At 45.2% G+C, this 16,564-nt stretch overlaps 2 protein-coding genes across 7 annotated transcripts in view; one reads left to right on the top strand and one right to left on the bottom strand.

The window, feature by feature from the left end:
* The window catches only part of DOCK2 (dedicator of cytokinesis 2), a 366,360-nt gene that overhangs the window by 74,994 nt on the left and 274,802 nt on the right, over positions 1–16,564 (bottom strand). The window contains exons 28-29 of the mRNA XM_039876355.1: positions 5,075–5,173; positions 2,409–2,503 (exon numbers count right to left, since the gene is read on the bottom strand). Coding sequence (XP_039732289.1) covers positions 2,409–2,503; positions 5,075–5,173 — 194 coding nt within the window. The remainder of the gene's footprint in view (positions 1–2,408; positions 2,504–5,074; positions 5,174–16,564) is intronic.
* The window catches only part of INSYN2B (inhibitory synaptic factor family member 2B), a 108,616-nt gene continuing 99,603 nt past the window's right edge, over positions 7,552–16,564 (top strand). For 4 of the 6 annotated variants that reach the window (XR_005656050.1, XM_039877597.1, XM_039877608.1 and 1 more), the window contains exon 1: positions 7,552–7,858. The gene's annotated coding sequence lies outside the window, so the exon portion shown is untranslated. The remainder of the gene's footprint in view (positions 7,859–16,564) is intronic. The other 2 variants (XM_039877621.1, XM_039877614.1) reach the window with 1 other exon arrangement.

The following is a 16,564-nucleotide window of genomic DNA, read 5'->3' as shown; positions in this document are numbered from 1 at the left end:
AGCCGACAGAGAAGGGAGCAGAGGTAGAGACCCAGATTTCCTACAGCGCCGGTTCAGCATGTAGATACACCCACGCCTGAAGCCATAACTCTGGCATCTTTCAGTTGTCTGAGCCAATAAATTCTCCTTTTGCTTAGGCAAATTTGAATTGAATTTCTTTAAAAATCCTAATCAATAAGTACCCACTGGATACATGGACTCATTATACATATTTATGAATGTCAGGCTCTGTGCTAAGAGCTGGAAACACAGAGACAAATTGGACAGAGTGCTTGCCCTCAAGAAGCCCAGTCTCTAGAGGTAGAAACAGTTGCATAGAGAAGTAATTATGATACAGTGGAGTAAGCGCCATGATGTATCACGTATGGAAACACGGAGGGAACACATTCTCCCACCATGTGTTCCTAGAAGGATCTACAAAGGAGAAGTTACACAGTCAAGAATTTCAATGATGCTTTCCTGTGGAGTTTGGTCTAAAAGGGAGGAGAGTCATAGCTTATGCAAAGTCATAGATGTATGTAATCGTAGATCACAGTGGATGGTTGGAAGTATTTAATGTATAGGGCAAGTCATGTAATTTGGCAGAACCCCAAGTCATTACTGACCAGCTGGCAGACAGCGAAACGATTCACATGCAGTTTAGAAGCTGGCTACTACCATATCATAAGGTGACTGAGCACTGACATAAGCAATGAGCAGCTACGTACTTTGCTGAGCTCAGTGCACCATGAAAATGCGAGTCCCCTTGCTGAAACATTGTTAAGAATTTCTAGATGGCGACAGCTGGGCATTAAACCAAGCATAGGGCCCTTTAGCATGCAGAGCCCTAAGCAACTATTTAGCCTACATGCCCAGGAAGCTGGCCCTGACATGAAGCCTAGGGAGGGACCTGCCTCTGGTCCATGACATGGTCTGGGCCTAATTCCCCACGAACACTTTAATCATTGCAAAAGCCAGTCTCCCACCTGTGCGATGGGACGAGGGAGAATCGGAGTGAGGGTAGCCCAGACTGAGAACTCTGACATGTTGTTGCTGGGCTGATTTTCTTCCTCCTACCATGAGCTCTGATACACAGATACTTCTTTCTGCCATGACAATCTCTCCTGTCCGTCTCCTGTCTGTCCCCTAAAGCTGGCCCCAAGAATACTGTGGGCAAATGTGTTTATCAAGTCACGTGGCTATGCATTTAGGAATTCAGGTAGTAAAAGAGCAGCATTTCAGAGGACAGGAAAGTAAGGAATGGAGGCCATCATACATGAGATAGAAATTCGACTGTATCCAACCACAAAACTATTAATATATAAAAATGTTCATAATCTTCCCTCTTTGCCTCCTACTGAAGAGAATCCTGCTTTCGCCTCTTCAGTTTTCCCCCGTCGTCCACTCTCTGGATATTTCTGTCTTTGCCAGCCAATTCTTGGCTTTTGAGATATAGAGCAAGGGTCATCGCAGAGAGAGAAAAACCTTCTAGCTTGTGTAGAGTGAAGGGCTTTCCACGGGAAGGGCCTAAACCAGACGTGAGCAAGAGAGAAAGGAAGGATAGTCCAGAAGACGAGTTTTAAGGAAGTGCGTGGACAGGAATTGAGAATAAGGTTCCGAGAGAGACTTGTGAAAACCATGGGATCTGAGAAATACTGAGAGACGGGAGAGGAGATAGGGAATGTTATACAATGTCGCTGGGTATTATGATTTTAATTTCATTTGGTTGAAATAATATTATTTGAAGAGAGCATTAAGGACTAAAGTTGCTCAACATTTTATCTAATTTGTGCTGGGCCACGTGGGATCTGACCTACACTTGAGCTACGCTGGTATTCTATGAGATACTAGTAGGTATTATGTATACACACAGAGCCACACATATATGCACTCCAAATGGTTCCATGGACAAATCTGTGAAATGCTGTACCCTAAATCCTCAATTCAGAGAATCACATCAGCATATTAAAGGCTCTGAGAAGTCCTGCCGTACAGAAATCTATTCAAAGCTGATTAATCCAATGTTTGCAAAATTTATTTTGCCACATGTCACAGAATATATTTTATTATTTTGAAAAAAATTAATTAATGCAATTTTAATAAGGCCAACTTTAAGCTCTCTTGTCTCAAGGGTTTAGGGAAGGCTTAACAAACAAAGCATGATATTTAAACTGGTATTTGGAGAATGGAGAAGGTAGGAAGTAGCCAGGTCAATATATAAAACAGGGATGAGGAGTAAAAAAATTAAGAAAAAAGAAAAGTTCGAGATTGGTAAAGAGTTTCCTGGAGTTTAGAAATAGAAAGAAAGGAGCAGTTACACTTCCATTTATTTTCACCAGGCAGAAACTGTTCCCACCTTATCTCTGTACCAGTGTCCTTAAAGTGACTGCTGGGGTCTCACGGCTGTTAGGAAGGAGATGACAGCTTACCTGTTCTGAACCATACTCATGGCCATCCAGTCTACAGGATACACGTTTTTTCCAATGAGGTCCTTGAACATGATGAATGTTTCCATCAAGAAGTCCTGAAAGAGTAAAAACAAAACAAAACAAAACAAAAAAAACCACACCTGTCATCTTGTTTTATAGAGACAGACTGCAAATGCCCAGATCTCGGTGGCTGTTTATATTTTTTCTTTATTATTTTTTGGAGGAGCAGAAAGAGAAAGGGCACAGCCTTTCATTAAGTAAATCCAATAAAACCAATCGCAGTGGATTTTTAAATGGAAGCTTAAGTTGGTTACCAGGAGACTGTTTCATAAATATAAGGGAAACGTGAATATGAAATGCAATAACTCTCAAAATAAAGCACTATTAATTCTGTCTTTGGGAGCAAATAAGTGAATATATTCATTGATGTGGCAATTTTATAATCATCTTCCTAAATATGTGTTTGAGAAGGAAATAATAAATACTATATAAAAGCATCTCAGGTCATTGAACAAATTCTTATTAAAATGAACGTCTAATTAGCAGTACTATAAACACAGCTCATCCATGTGTCACAGACACACGCCTGGGCTGATTAGAAGAAACACGATGGCTTCTCTTCCTCTCCTTTGAAGAGGTTCAGAGTGGACCCCAACACAGCCCATCGGATTTTGCAGTGGACTAAACTTGTTCTCTCTTCATCTTTGGAAGACACAAATTCGAGACAAGTCTAAGTAGCAGAAACCAGAACCACTGCCACTGGGATCCTCCTGAGCTGGAGGAGATGAAGCCACACGGCCTGTACCTGTGCGCTTTAGGGAACATTTAAAATCCAGAGGAAACCCGTTCAGTGCTTTCTGTAAGCCAGTGGTTTTCAAATTATTTCGATAGCAGAGTTCTTTGTTCAAAGAAAATCTTTCCTGGAGCCTAATATATAAAATAGATAAGAGTAGAAGAGCTATAGTTTGTATGTGTGTGTGTGTGTGTGTGTGTGTGTGTGTGTGTGTGTGCGTGTGCGTGTGTGTGTGTGTGTGTGTGTGTGTGTGTTGGGGGCAGGGGGTTAGAGGTTAGTAAGACTGGGAGAAATATAATTTGAAAATCACTGCTTCGTGCTAAATTTCAAAATTCTGGAAATAAGAATGGTTCCTTTCCAGCAATCTTTGCTTCTACGGAAAATTATCTCAATGACTTAAATCCCAGTTTCTGCGCCAGCAGAATGAAGACAGCGTCTACCTCAAAGGGTAACTGGGGATCAAGTGCATACTTTCTAGAAGATGATTTGCACAGAGCCTGGCCTATTACAAGTGCTCATGAAGTGCTCCATGCTGATGATGACAAGTATTATTATTCATCCATGATGTCATCTGGGGGTGTGTGGATATCATCGCGAGCCCGTTCCCTCCCTATGGGAATGGAGAAGGCCTCTGGCTCATAGACGGAAAAACCTGGCTTCTGAATGAGAAGATGCAGCGTGGGGTTAGGGTTACAGCAGAGATTCAGATCTTGCCTCCGCGTGCACTAGCTGTGTGGCCTTGAGCAAGAAGATTATGGACTTATGAAAGAGAGTGATAACACCTACGTTATGTTCAGTAAATAAAAACTCCCTTTTCCACCTTCCTCCCCACCCTTCTCTCTGTCGAGGATCAAAAATGATGAATTCTGCCTATTTATATCCATGTCCCAAGACATAGGGAACTTGGGGGAAGGCAGAAATCCAGGGTTATTTAGCTTTCTTTTTAATCTTTGTATGTCCAGAAAGAGGTTCTCATCCATCCTACTCCAATGAAGAGACAGTGTCTCCACTGAATGAATGAAAGGGTAACGCATTGGATTCCTAATGGTCCTTTTTCATGGGTCACTCTCTGAAGTGAGTCCAGTTCTGGTGCCGTTGGTCCCTCCAAGGAGAGTCAAAAGTGAGCCACAGCAGCAGAACCCTGAATATGGTAGTTGGAAAGAGACGAGGACAAAAGTGACCATACTGAGGGCAAAGGGACTATGCTACCCCTGGGACAGCCCAGGCCAGGCTCTTTGCTGATGAAGTCTTCTGCTGCAGAAGTACAGGCCCAGGGGCCACGAGCCACAGGCGGACAGTCCTGCAGCAAATGAGTCCTGAGAGGCTGGAAGAAAGGGACTCAGAGGCCAACTTCCTTCCTGCGTTTGTTACCGTAATATAACATTAGCTATCTTTTACTGGGAACTTAATGCGTGAGAGCCGCTATGCTCTCATTCAACCTCTTTATATCCCTGTGACAAAAAAAAATATTATCCCCACTTTACATATGGGGAAACTGAGGCTTAAGGGAAGTTAACCTGCCCATGGTGACATAGCTAGCTGGTGATAAATCCCAGATTCAAACCCAAGACTGTGTGACTTCTGCAGCCACGCCTTTAAGCCCCCAAATGTCCATGATTCATCAACAAATATTTGTTAAACCATATTTAGAGTAGACATTGGGTCTCATCTCTGACATGGACTGAAGACATGTTCCAGAAGACATATACAGCCTAAATGGGAAGCAGAAGCAGGGAATCACGGAGTCGTGTTTATAAACTTAGACGCACAGGTATTCAAGGCCCATGGCGGAGACTTTCTTGCCCTAAACTCTTGAGAACCGAGAATGTGATCCGTCTCCTCCATGCTGTGCCCTAGCATCTTATAGACTCACCACAAGTTCAGAGCTGGTCTGAAAGGTTTCGATATAGAAGGAATAGTGCTGGTCACCCATCTGGTTTAAAATCGCCGTCATACATGCCACAAAGTGACTCTGCAAGAAATAAAGAAAAGTGCCATGAAATAGTAGAGAGAAGACCATAACATTCATCTTCTCCATTTCCTTGACTTCAGAATGGAAAATACCCCAACCCAAGTAAGTATAAGAACGCCCCTCCTCCAGGTATGGAGACTTACTCTCCACCAGACTAGCATATGAAACTTCCCTATGAAGAGATCTCTCCTTACGGCTCAGCCATCATCAGCACATTCACCCAAAAAGCATTTATCGAACATCTATTATGTGCCTGGGACTCTCATAGGAGCTCCAGATATAGACTACAAGACCCAATTCATTACCTCTCCAGAGAGAAAAGTGCTGCATTCATGTCAGGAGACCCAGCCTATCACAACATCTTGGAGACAGTCTGATTTTCTTGTAAATAATTTTATATGTTTCATCTATAAAGTGGGACAATAATCCACCTATATCTACCCCAGAGGTGTATCAGAAGAATCAAATGTCCCCTACAGTGTCTTGAATGCATTAAAGTTCTTTACAGGGGGATCAGTGGTTGGACCACCATGAATCGATCAGTGAGAAACCAGTAGCTACCAGAAACCAGCACTTGTTAAGAGCCATGGAGGACAAAAGAGACAAGGAGAGGTAGTCCTCGCTCGTTCTTCAAATGCTCAGGATCTAGTTGGAAAAATAAGATTAAGATCCATGAGGGAAAATGTACAAGACCTTTGATCTGCGAAGCAGACTAAGTGCCAGAGGGATTCAGACAAGAGGGAAATCAATGTAAGGACTCGGTGAGCAGGTGGGTCTGGAAGGATCTGCGGGATCAGAAGAGGAAGGACCACATCTTCTCATGCACCGGAATCCATCGCCACACCCTTTTCTGCTTTTTCTCTTCCATGTTTTATGAATCTGTGTCAGGGTACATATTCTGTTTGGGCTTGTGTCTGCTAGCAGCATTTAGGGAGATCTGCTCTGGAAAGCTGGTAAAGGAAGTACCGACCACAAATCTACCAGCGGGGAGAAGCCATTCAAGACTGTCCCCTGCAGGATTCCACTGGGGCTGCCATCTTAGCCAAAGGAAGTCCCACTAGGCCCAGTCAAGAAGAGGCTTGCAGAAGATGGTCTGCTTGGTGTGATTAGGGGTGTCTCCAGGGAACCCCATTACTAAAGGGTGTCGGACATAATGCACACAGGAAATATGGGCCTGAAGACGTTATATTAGAACCAAAAAAATGGGTTGGGTATCACAAACTATATTAAACAACAACGATAGCAATAAACCACATACACACATATACACCCCCCAAAAACCTCGTCAACTTCTTTCTCTGTTAAAAAAATATGACAAATATGAAATAAAAAAATATTCTCCCAGATCACAGGTTTACAGTGGTGGGGGACAGCCTTGATGTCGCCAGGAAGCCCCTCCCACATTCCTCTCCAGGAAGTCTTTTAGGAATTGCATGTTCCTTAAGTTCACATTCCCAAAAGTGGCTCCCAAAGATGGAGTCTCATTTGCTTCTAGGTTCTTTCTGACTGGGATGCTGGGGAGAGTGGGCTTTCCCAGGCAGCAGAGCCAGCTATATAATTAGGGCTCAGGACGAAATGAAAATGCAGAGTCCCTGTTAAAATTTATTCAGAATTTCAAGACAGCCACCGGGCCATCTGAGCACCAGGCCAGGTCACACATCTAGGAAGCCAGCCCTGCCTGCTAGTGACTACAACACACACCACAAATGTGCAGAACACGTGTAAACCGGCAGAGAGCGCTAAGCTGGGGCTCTCAGGAGCAGCAGCAGCGTTGACACTGTGCTGATTGGGACTCAGAACCTCTGCACTGGGGCAAACTGCCTTGGCCATCCTGGCGGTCAGATCCTCTCTGCTGCTCGGGCCCCCGAGGGTGGCGGTGAGTTTGTGAAATTACTAGTCCCTTTCACACCAGACAGAGCACCACCACAGCTAACGTAACCAGGTCCCACTTAAACCAAGAAACAGGCTTTATTCTTGTTTATCCTTCTGGCCGGGTTGGATGCAAGAAAGGAGAAATCCTATAGTTTGACGAGTGTGTGTGTGTGATAAAAGGGGGAATGGGAAGACAGGGAGAGAGAAAGAGAGGAAGAGAAGGAAAATATATATATCAAAGACAGAAAGAGATGAAAGACAAGAGAAAGACAAGAAAGAAAGAACGAAGAAATATATCAAAACAAAGACAAAGATATAAGAAAGAGAAAACGGAGAAAGGAAGGAAAAGAAAGATATAGGAGGAACAGAGAGAGGGAGAGAGAGAGAGGGAGAGACAGAGGGGAGAGAGAGGGAGAGGGGCAGAGAGAGAGAGAGAGGAGAGAGGGAAGGGAGAGAGGAGAGAGGAGAAGGAGACAGAGAGAGAAAGAGACAGAGAGAGAGACGGGGCAGGGGGGGGGCACACACGTGTGTTTCCTTTACTCCCTCCATCTCCTCTCACCCGCCTCAAAGAATTCAGCCTGTGGCCACTAGAGGTCTTTTCCCTTCACATGGAAGCTGCCGTGCAGTTTGTTCGGCTTTTTATTTATTCCTACGTGAGCAGACCCACCACACTTCTTGCATATAAACAGTGAAAATTACAATATAAAGGACTTATTATTCCTTCTTTTGGAGTAATTCTGCTGCTGGCCAGAGCCTGGCTCATTTTGCACGGAGAGGGAGGACCTCCGCTGCAGGTAATGCCACTGCTTCAAGGTAAGGGATCTGGGTAGGTTTTATTTTTTGTGATCGCTGATCCTGTAAGAGGACATACTATCATCTCTTGGGCAATAGTTTACTTGTAAAGCTTTGGCTTAAATGAGTCCTGGGATCGTGAGCTTTGTGTGTGCGTGTGGTGCTGTGTGGTGGAAATCCACCATTGTCAGAACTGCAGGCTGCCCCACATGCACAGACGCTGAATGCCTGTTATTTGCAGTGGCTCGATTTGAATTTGAAGGGGTGGGGGGAGGCAAAAAACCAACCTCAGAGCTCAAGTTGCCTGGAATTATCTCCAAAAGGCTGCAGCGTGTTAAGCCTTGTTCAAAGAAACTTCCATGCTTTGTTTTAGAAGAATAGAAGGGGGAAGGGGTCCCAGTCCCCATCTAGACAGAGTGACCGTTTTATGAAAGAAACCGTTAGCCTTTTAGAAGGACTTGCTCGGGGTGTTGCAGTTCACCAATCAGTCAGAATTACTTTTGCCAGCTTGTTCATTTCTCTGTTCCGACTACCACATGGAAAAACCCAGCCGAGTGCCTTTCCCGTACGATTTGCAGTGCGATGTGACTGAAGTTTGGACAAGTTGCCTGCATTTGGCTGTTCATGAAAAATGACAGTGTTTTACTCCTGACTGGAAGCACCCCGTTTTTTCTTGGTATCTAGCCCACTTTAGTATCATATCTGTCAGAAATCACAACAGTGTGGCTGGTTGATTCGTGAAATGGCATGAGACGCCAGCAGCAGGTTCGTATTTAGAAAAGGCTTTTCCTGTCATTTGAAAAAAAAAAAAAGAAAAAAGAAACGAAAAACAAAAAACCTCTTTGTCACGCAGCGATAGAATGATGGCATAACATTAGGCTTCTCTGACGTGCATCCCTCTCCCAGTAGTATCCCCGACACGGCGATCCACCTTTTTGCTTCCCGCCCCCTTCCCTTTTTACAAGTTTGAAACCTCACTTCTCCATCCTCCATGTTTTGCATGTTTAGAAGGAGACAGAGGAACGGGGGCTGGGGTGCCGATCAGACTGCATTTACCCAGCATCTCAGATACTCCTGACGCTGACATAGCTCGAACTTTGTAGTGGAGGAGACCAAACTGTCGGCAACATGGAAAAGCATGAGGGACGGTGTGGGGGGAGGGGTCCCTGGCAGTCCAGGCAAGTGAGAATCCCCCTTTCCAGCCCTCGCGGAAATTTTGTAGTGGACATATATTTACTACCAAGGCGTGAGGTAGCCACTCATCCATACCCAAGTAGCGTGCCAGGCACCCGGATGGGAAATTGCTTCCTAAAAGGGAATACCAGGGGGACATGCATATTAAATTCTGGAGAGAAACTGTATCGAGACGCTGGCACAAACCAGGCAGAGTCACCTCCACTCCGTTCAGGGTGGTTTAAAATGTAGCTAATGAATCACAGCATGAAGAGAGAGGGTTTGAAATTAGGTCAAACGTGTAAAAATAAGCACGATCATCACAGGCACTTGGCCGATGAGGGGGTACTTAACGCCTTGAGCGGCGGGGCTTATTTGCTTTATAGAAGCCTCTTCAGCCATCAGCGACAATCAATCCTCTTAATTAATTCAGCCCATCAGTATGTAGGGAGGTCTCACACCTGGGAGAGAGCTGAAGCTCTGAAGGAAAACAGTCAGGGTCTTGTCACTGTCTGATGGCAAGAGAGTCAAAGAAAAACCTAATAATTGTGTGATTAATATTAATTAGCAGGGATATTAGGTGATTGTGATCAGGAGAGTAGCTCTCCCCAAATCACTCTGCTCCACTGCATAAAATACCATCATCATCATCCTCATCGTCGTCATCGTCATCATCATCATCATCATCATATCGGTAAGGCCAATAGTTTTGGTGGACACCACTCAAACATATCGATTTAACCACTTTGAATGCAAACACACCTACACACCCAATCAGTGTCGAGTGAGCCAGGAAGAGGCTATCAGTTTGCCCAGCCTTGAAAAACAAATAAAACAGGGGGAGAGGGGCACGGCTGCTGCAAAGGCGTCCCCCACTCACCTGAGATCAGTGCTGAGTGATGAGATCGCAGAGGGAGGAAAACAGCCAACTCGGGAGCTTGCTACCTAAATGCCAACATCACTATGCGATACCAGCTGGTGACACGTTGCTATAGTAACTTCAAATAATGTGCAGGACCAAAATAAAATAAAATAGAACATAGAAAGAACCGAGGAGAGGAGATGAAGGAAAGTTTGCATGCCAAGGGAGGCTCACAGGGAAAGTTCCATCTACTGAACTATCCATTTTCCTTGGGAGACTAAGAATGGCCGAATGGCACTTTCAGGTTGCTTCTCCATTCACCCCCATGTCTGCCATGTGGTTATATAACAGATTTTATTCTTGGATGGAATTGGCGCTGTCTGTGTGATGGGTCTAGGACCGGAGGTGGGAGGCTGTGTGTGTCAGGAAAAACAGGGACTCTACAATCCCTTCCTTCATCTTAGAGCTTCGTCGGGCAGCTCAGAGTGGTAGTTTGCAGCGATGTCTGGGGAAACTAGTGAGTGTGTTCTGTCTTAGCGACCATCAAGTTCTGGGTACTGTACTAAGAGCTGGGGTGAGCAGTAAGCAGGACAGACAAGGCTGTGCTCCAAAGAGCTTACATTTGGTTATGCCAGGATATAGAGCATCGGAGTGGAGGCTTAGGAGCCAGACAGCCCAACAGTTCAAATCTCAGCTCTACCTCTTATTAGTTGTGTGACCTTGGGCAGAGTCTTGTGCCTCAGTGTCTTCCTCTGTAAAAGAGGATAGAAATATTCCCTATGTCATACAGTTTGGGCAATTAAATCAATTTATGTAAAGCACTTAGAACATAGAAAGCCCTCAATACTTGGCCACTATTACTATTATTGTCATTGTTGCTGACCCTGGTCCAGAGAAACTATGCAGATCAGCTCACTGAAATTCCTGACCTGAGCAGAGGAAATGATGACTCCACCTACGTGTGACTGTCTGTGGACAGATCAGCTTGAGACAAACAGTTAAGAACCCTTTGACTCTGATGTTGGTTAACGACATGCCCAAAGTCCAGCTGTTTAACAAATCGAGTGTATGTCTCTTGGAGCAGAGCATTCTGGGAGGTTCCTTTTATTTGGGGACAGTTGCTGGCAGGTAGAAAGAGTGACAACAGTGTCTAAATTATTTAAAAGCACAAAAAACAACTGTCTTCATCGAAAACATAGTCTCCCAGCTGTTTGGTTTAGGAGGTACCTATCTGTGTACAGTGACACATTCTTTGGTTGTATGACAGAGTTAACAAAGTCACCTTCCTTCAGAGGAAGCTTCTTGATGGGCATAGATCCAGGGGTTTTGTGTGACCTGCTCCATGTTAAAAGCACAACATCACAAGAAAACAGAAAGGTGCCACTTGGGTGCTGTGTACTCTGTATGTACCCTGACGCGTTCCATGTGCACAGCATGGGAACTCTGGCAGAGGTGGCTGTGTGCAACCCCACCTGGCACCGTGGGCATTAATGATGATCAGCTCTCCAGTACCACCAGGACCGGCATCGCAAGCGTGCTGTCTCCTCACAGAGCTATCCTCACTGACAGGGCACAGGACGGAGGGGTGACAAGGCTGCTTTGAATCAAGCCTAGAAGACGAGTTGGAATTGGTCACACATTCTTCCTTTGAAACTAACACCTTCTGATCCTGGCTGGAGCCTGTGAATATGGCTCTGTAGTGTGGGGTCACTTTAAATCTTCCAAAGAACACAACGGGACCTCTAATCCCAGGGGAAGTGGAAGGCAGGCAGGCAGATTCCACTCATTCATTCATTCATTCATTCATTCATGCTCGGGACTCTCCCTTCATCATCTCGCTGATCCCTCTTAACGACCTCATGAGGTCAGCGTTATGCCCATCTTCCAGGCAAGGAAAGCGAGACGCGTGCAAGTCCAGCCGTGCGCCCAGATGGGCATCCAGTATACGGTGGGGCAGGAATTAAAATCTGGGTCTTTCTGACTCTAAAACCTGGAATTCTTTTCACAAAACCACCACGTTGCCCGCGTCAGCTCTGTCAGCTCCACTCGCACAGAGATTTTAGTCCACTTAGCCATTGCTGTATTGCCAGAACCTAGACTCGATCGTGCACATATTATAGGCTCAATAAATGTTCACTAGATGAGAGACTGAATTTATTATAATATCCCCCATCTCTAAAAGAATGTTTCAGGGACCACCCCCCTCCTCCTCACAAACTCAGAAAAGGTAGGGTCATGTGAAGACCACTTTTGCCTTAGGAGAAGCCAGAAATGAAAGGATTTTTGTTCTACTCTGAGCACACACTATCTTAAATTATTTTTGATCAAGTCAGAGCGAGGTCTTCTTTCGCTCATTCCTTAATTTAACAAATATTTCTTGAGCACCTACTATGTTCCAGCACAGTTCTAGGTGCTGGGGATATAGCCACGATTGAGATTAACAAGAGATTTGTTCTTAAGGGGCTCGCATCCCCACTGGGCAAAGGACCAGAGGTGGGGAAATGCGCTATAAACAAGTAAGTACATAAGGAAGATCATTTTAGGCAGTGATATCGACTACTAATGAATATCACAAAGCGCTGACATAGAGATGGAGTGAGATGGGACCTATTTTCAATAGGGAAGACAAAGGTGGCCTCTTGGAGAACTGACACTCGAGTGGAGATCTGAATGATGAGAGCTGGTCATGCAAAAATCTGGCAGAACAGCTTTCCAGGGCAAGCGAACAGCAGAGGTAAAGGCCCTGAGACGGGCTGTGCTTAGGGCGCTGAGGGGTCCAGAGGGAGGCCGGCACGGCGGGAAGGGATGACGCGAGGGAAGTGAGGTATGAGACGAGGTCAGAGAGACAGACGGCGCCAGATCCTGTGGGCCTCTGGGGATCAGGGGCTAGAGCCTGGGTTTTCTTCCAAGTGCCAAAGGAAGGCCATTGATTTGGGTTTTAAGATGCTCACTCTGGCTGCTGTGTGTTTCTAAAAACCCCTCTTTAAAGAGGCGGTTTCCATGTCTTACCGCACAAGGCTGTTTCCAGGACACTATGCTGGACTTGCTTCCAGGGTCCTGGGGCCATGAAAAACGTCATGTTTTTAAGGTCGTCTCTTCCTCATTCACGGATGTGTCACCACTCCTCTGCAAAGCGTTTCTCACCAAATGATTATTTTGTAGCAGACTCCAGTTTTACATGGCTCCCATTTGTCTTCAAGTTTGGTGGGTCTGTCTCCCTGTCGTTCAGAGCTGAATGGATATGGGGGTAGCTTCTCTGGCTGCTCCCAGTCTCTGGCTAAAGTCATTCAAGTCTGTGGGACTTGAGAAGCCTGCCTGCCAGGAGGGGAACTATTATTCAGGACACCCCAGTTTTTAACTGAACAGAGGATGATTTTTCTAAGTGTTTCTAATTACATCTGTGGAGGTGTGGGTGGGGAAGTTCACAAATGTGATTGCAAAAAAGAATAGTTTCAGAAACAAGCATCTATTCTCGGCACATACATCAATGATGATGGTCTTCCACGCTTCACGCTGAATGCCTCTGGAAGGGCTGTGTAGGAAAGTCTGCTTTGAGTCCTGGACCATAGGATGTCCTGGGCTCACACCTCCCTGAGAAAAAGCAGAGCCAGAGGCATCGCTAGGATGTGGGCTCTGGATAAGACTCTTGAGAAGCCCCTTACTTTCTCCTGCAAACATTTGCATCTAGGTTACAGATGGCTCCAAGGTCAACCTGCGATGGAAAAAGGTGTCGCAAAAGGATGCTATGTGTCAAGGAGGAGGCACTGTGGGCTAAAGGACAATGACAATAACTACCATTTAAAGGGCTAAGTGTGTGTCGGGCAGCCCGCTAAGCCCTTTATTTATCCATCATTAAGAACTTTTTATAGGGTTGTGACAGGGAAAGAAAGAACTGGAAGGAGGAGAAGCTAATATTAGTTGGATATTTATGCGTCAGACACTGTGCTAAAAAAGTACACCGATGGTCAAAACAGCCACCGGTTACTGAGCACTTACGATGGTCCAAGTAACATACATATAAGCTTTATCTCATTATCCTTCCCAACATTCAGTCAGTGTCTGTGAAACCATGTGCATGTTCCGGATGACGAAACCAAGGAGCTTGACTCCAGAATGCTTTTGTTTTCTTTAGAAAAAATAAAAAGACTTTATTGTTTTATAAACCTGATATAATCTCATTATGATGAAAATTAAGCAATACTTCAAAGGACATGAAGGAAGGAAAATTGTATGATATTTGACCTTATTATGCCCTCGTCTAACCTTGAATATTAAGAATATTCAATATTTGATTCAATAAACCTCTAAATATTAAGAAACATTCTAGACATTTCTTGTGCCTATCTAGAGATAAAAGGGCAGAGGCAAAGATGAACGGATGGATGGAGCTAGCTTGGCAGATTATATAGGCAGACAGACTAACTGGTAAGGGCAGACACACAGCTACATAGATTAGACCAGCCTTCTTAATGACCATGCGCTATGGCTTATGAGTCTCCCACGATTTTAGGCTCAGCTGGGGTTAACCTCTCCATTTTTGACCTTGCTTGGCTCGAAGGTCAACAAGGGTTCAGTGTGAGACACTGACATTGCATACTGGGAAGTATATCTGGTTTCCCGTAGAAGCGGCTTTCTTGGAAAGTCCTAGACTGGGCATTTCAAGTCCTGGATCAAATCCCAGCTCTCTTCCACGTGCTCTGGAACTCTGGGCAAGTTGCTTTGCCTCTCTGAGCCTCCGTTCTCTCGTCTCTGAAACGGGGATAACAGTGCTTGACTTTAGGCCTAATCGTGAGGATGGAGTGGGAAGGTGGGTCTCGTGTGGAGCCTGGCACTCCTAGGTATTCGAGAAGCCTTGCAAAGCTCAGCCCCCGCCCCGTCCGGCTCAGCAGGAACAGTTTGTGGATCGGGCAGGGAAGAGTACAGTTAGCTTTTGCTTGCCTCGTGGAGGTTGATTTAAACCTCCCTGCGGACCTGAAGAGCTGCACTGCGGATGGTGATTTCTACGGGCTCTCCCTGCCCTCGGTCTCCCTTTGCGAAGCGTCCATGCTGGCAGGAGTGGAGGGGAGGCAGACACACACATTCATGGGCAAACGGGCAGCCAGGCAAGAGAGTTTTCAGGAGGGATGATTACTTTGTGGATAAAACAATTTTAGTTTTTCCCTCGTGTTCCCTTCATGAAGAATAAAGAAGTGTGAAGGTCTCTCACACCATGTTTTAAACTTCAAGCCCAACGTTCCAACCAGGCCTCTCCTGGCACCTTCCTTACTTCCCCCAAATAGGTCTAGTTGTTCCTGCTGCAAGTGGTCTGCTTAGTCCCAGCACACCCAGGTACGTGGGTCTGATGACAGCTTATTGGGCACGTGTAGAGGTGGCCAGTTTGCAAGCTCCCTGCGTTGTTAACTCAACGGTGCTTAACCGAAGCAATGACACACCAACGGTGTAATTCTCAAACCAAATTAGGGAAAGATTTCCCCCTTTCCTAGATAATTCCTCACTCCTAATTATTCAACGAATTAGCAAATATTTACTCAGAATCTATTATGTGTAAGGAGCTATATCGGGTATGATCTTGGTCCACACTCTGAAGGTCTCAGACTAATTGGGCAGATTGATTGATCTGTCTGTCTGTCTGTCTATCTGTCTGTCTATCTATCTATCTATCTATCTATCTATCTATCTATCTATCCATCCATCCATCCATCCATCCATCCATCCATCCATCCATCCATCTATCTAATCTATCTGATATAGTAGTTCTCAACTGGGGCCAATTTTGTCTCCCAGAGGGCATATAACAATGTTTAGAAACACTTCTGCCTATCGTAATTAGGGGAGAGGAAGCGGTTGCTACTCACATCTATTGGGTCAATGCCAGGGATGCTGCTAAACGAGACACCCTACAGTCCACAGGTCGGCCCCAGCAACAGAGAATGATCCGACCCAAACCATCACTAGTGCTGAAACTGAGAAACCCTGATCCGTAGGGAAATAAACATTACGACGCTGAATGACAGGTGCAAAATGAATGCTAAAAGTAAGGTTTTCCCTAGGCTTTTGAGAAGTAGGAATGGCCTCTGTGGGGAGAATGTTTAGGGGAAATTTCACAGAGCATGTGGGGTTTAAAGAACTACAAGATCGAAAAAGATTAAGCTAAGAATGGGAAAGAACATCTTAGATCTAGAATTGAAATACGTTTTATTATATAATTTGATTGATTAGCAGTAACTGCCTAAAAAGCTACGTGGGGAATGATTCTGAGGGCAAGTCCAAGAGTGGTGATAGATTAGTGATGTCTGCCATTGGCAAGGCATGGGAGGGAGAGGTCACATGCTAAGAAACTGCTATGCGGAATAGGATAAGGAAAGAGGCAGAGGTGAAAGTGAGCGTACGGCAGAAGTTTGCAGAGGGAGATCACGAGAGATTCGGAGGGGCAGACTGGAAGGGCCCTGTATGCCAGGCTGAGGGCTTTGAACCTCAATCTGTAGGTAATGGGAAGCCAGGCAGGCCCCTGCGAAGTGGCTGCCTTCAGGCCAGCTCTGCTGACAAGGTCTTGAGAACTAAAGAAAGCTACCCAAAGTCCTTGCTCTTCATTTCTATAAAGGGAGTACTATTTCATCTGTTAACAGTAAAACTGGCAGAATCATCATGCTCTGGCTTTTATGAAGCTGATCCCAATGATGAAAAAAAAATCC

Source organism: Pteropus medius, unplaced genomic scaffold (assembly GCF_902729225.1).
Source record: "Pteropus medius unplaced genomic scaffold, Ma_sr-lr_union100, whole genome shotgun sequence".
NCBI classification, from domain to species: Eukaryota; Metazoa; Chordata; class Mammalia; order Chiroptera; family Pteropodidae; genus Pteropus; species Pteropus medius.
This window is presented reverse-complemented; position numbering and strand designations above follow the sequence as displayed.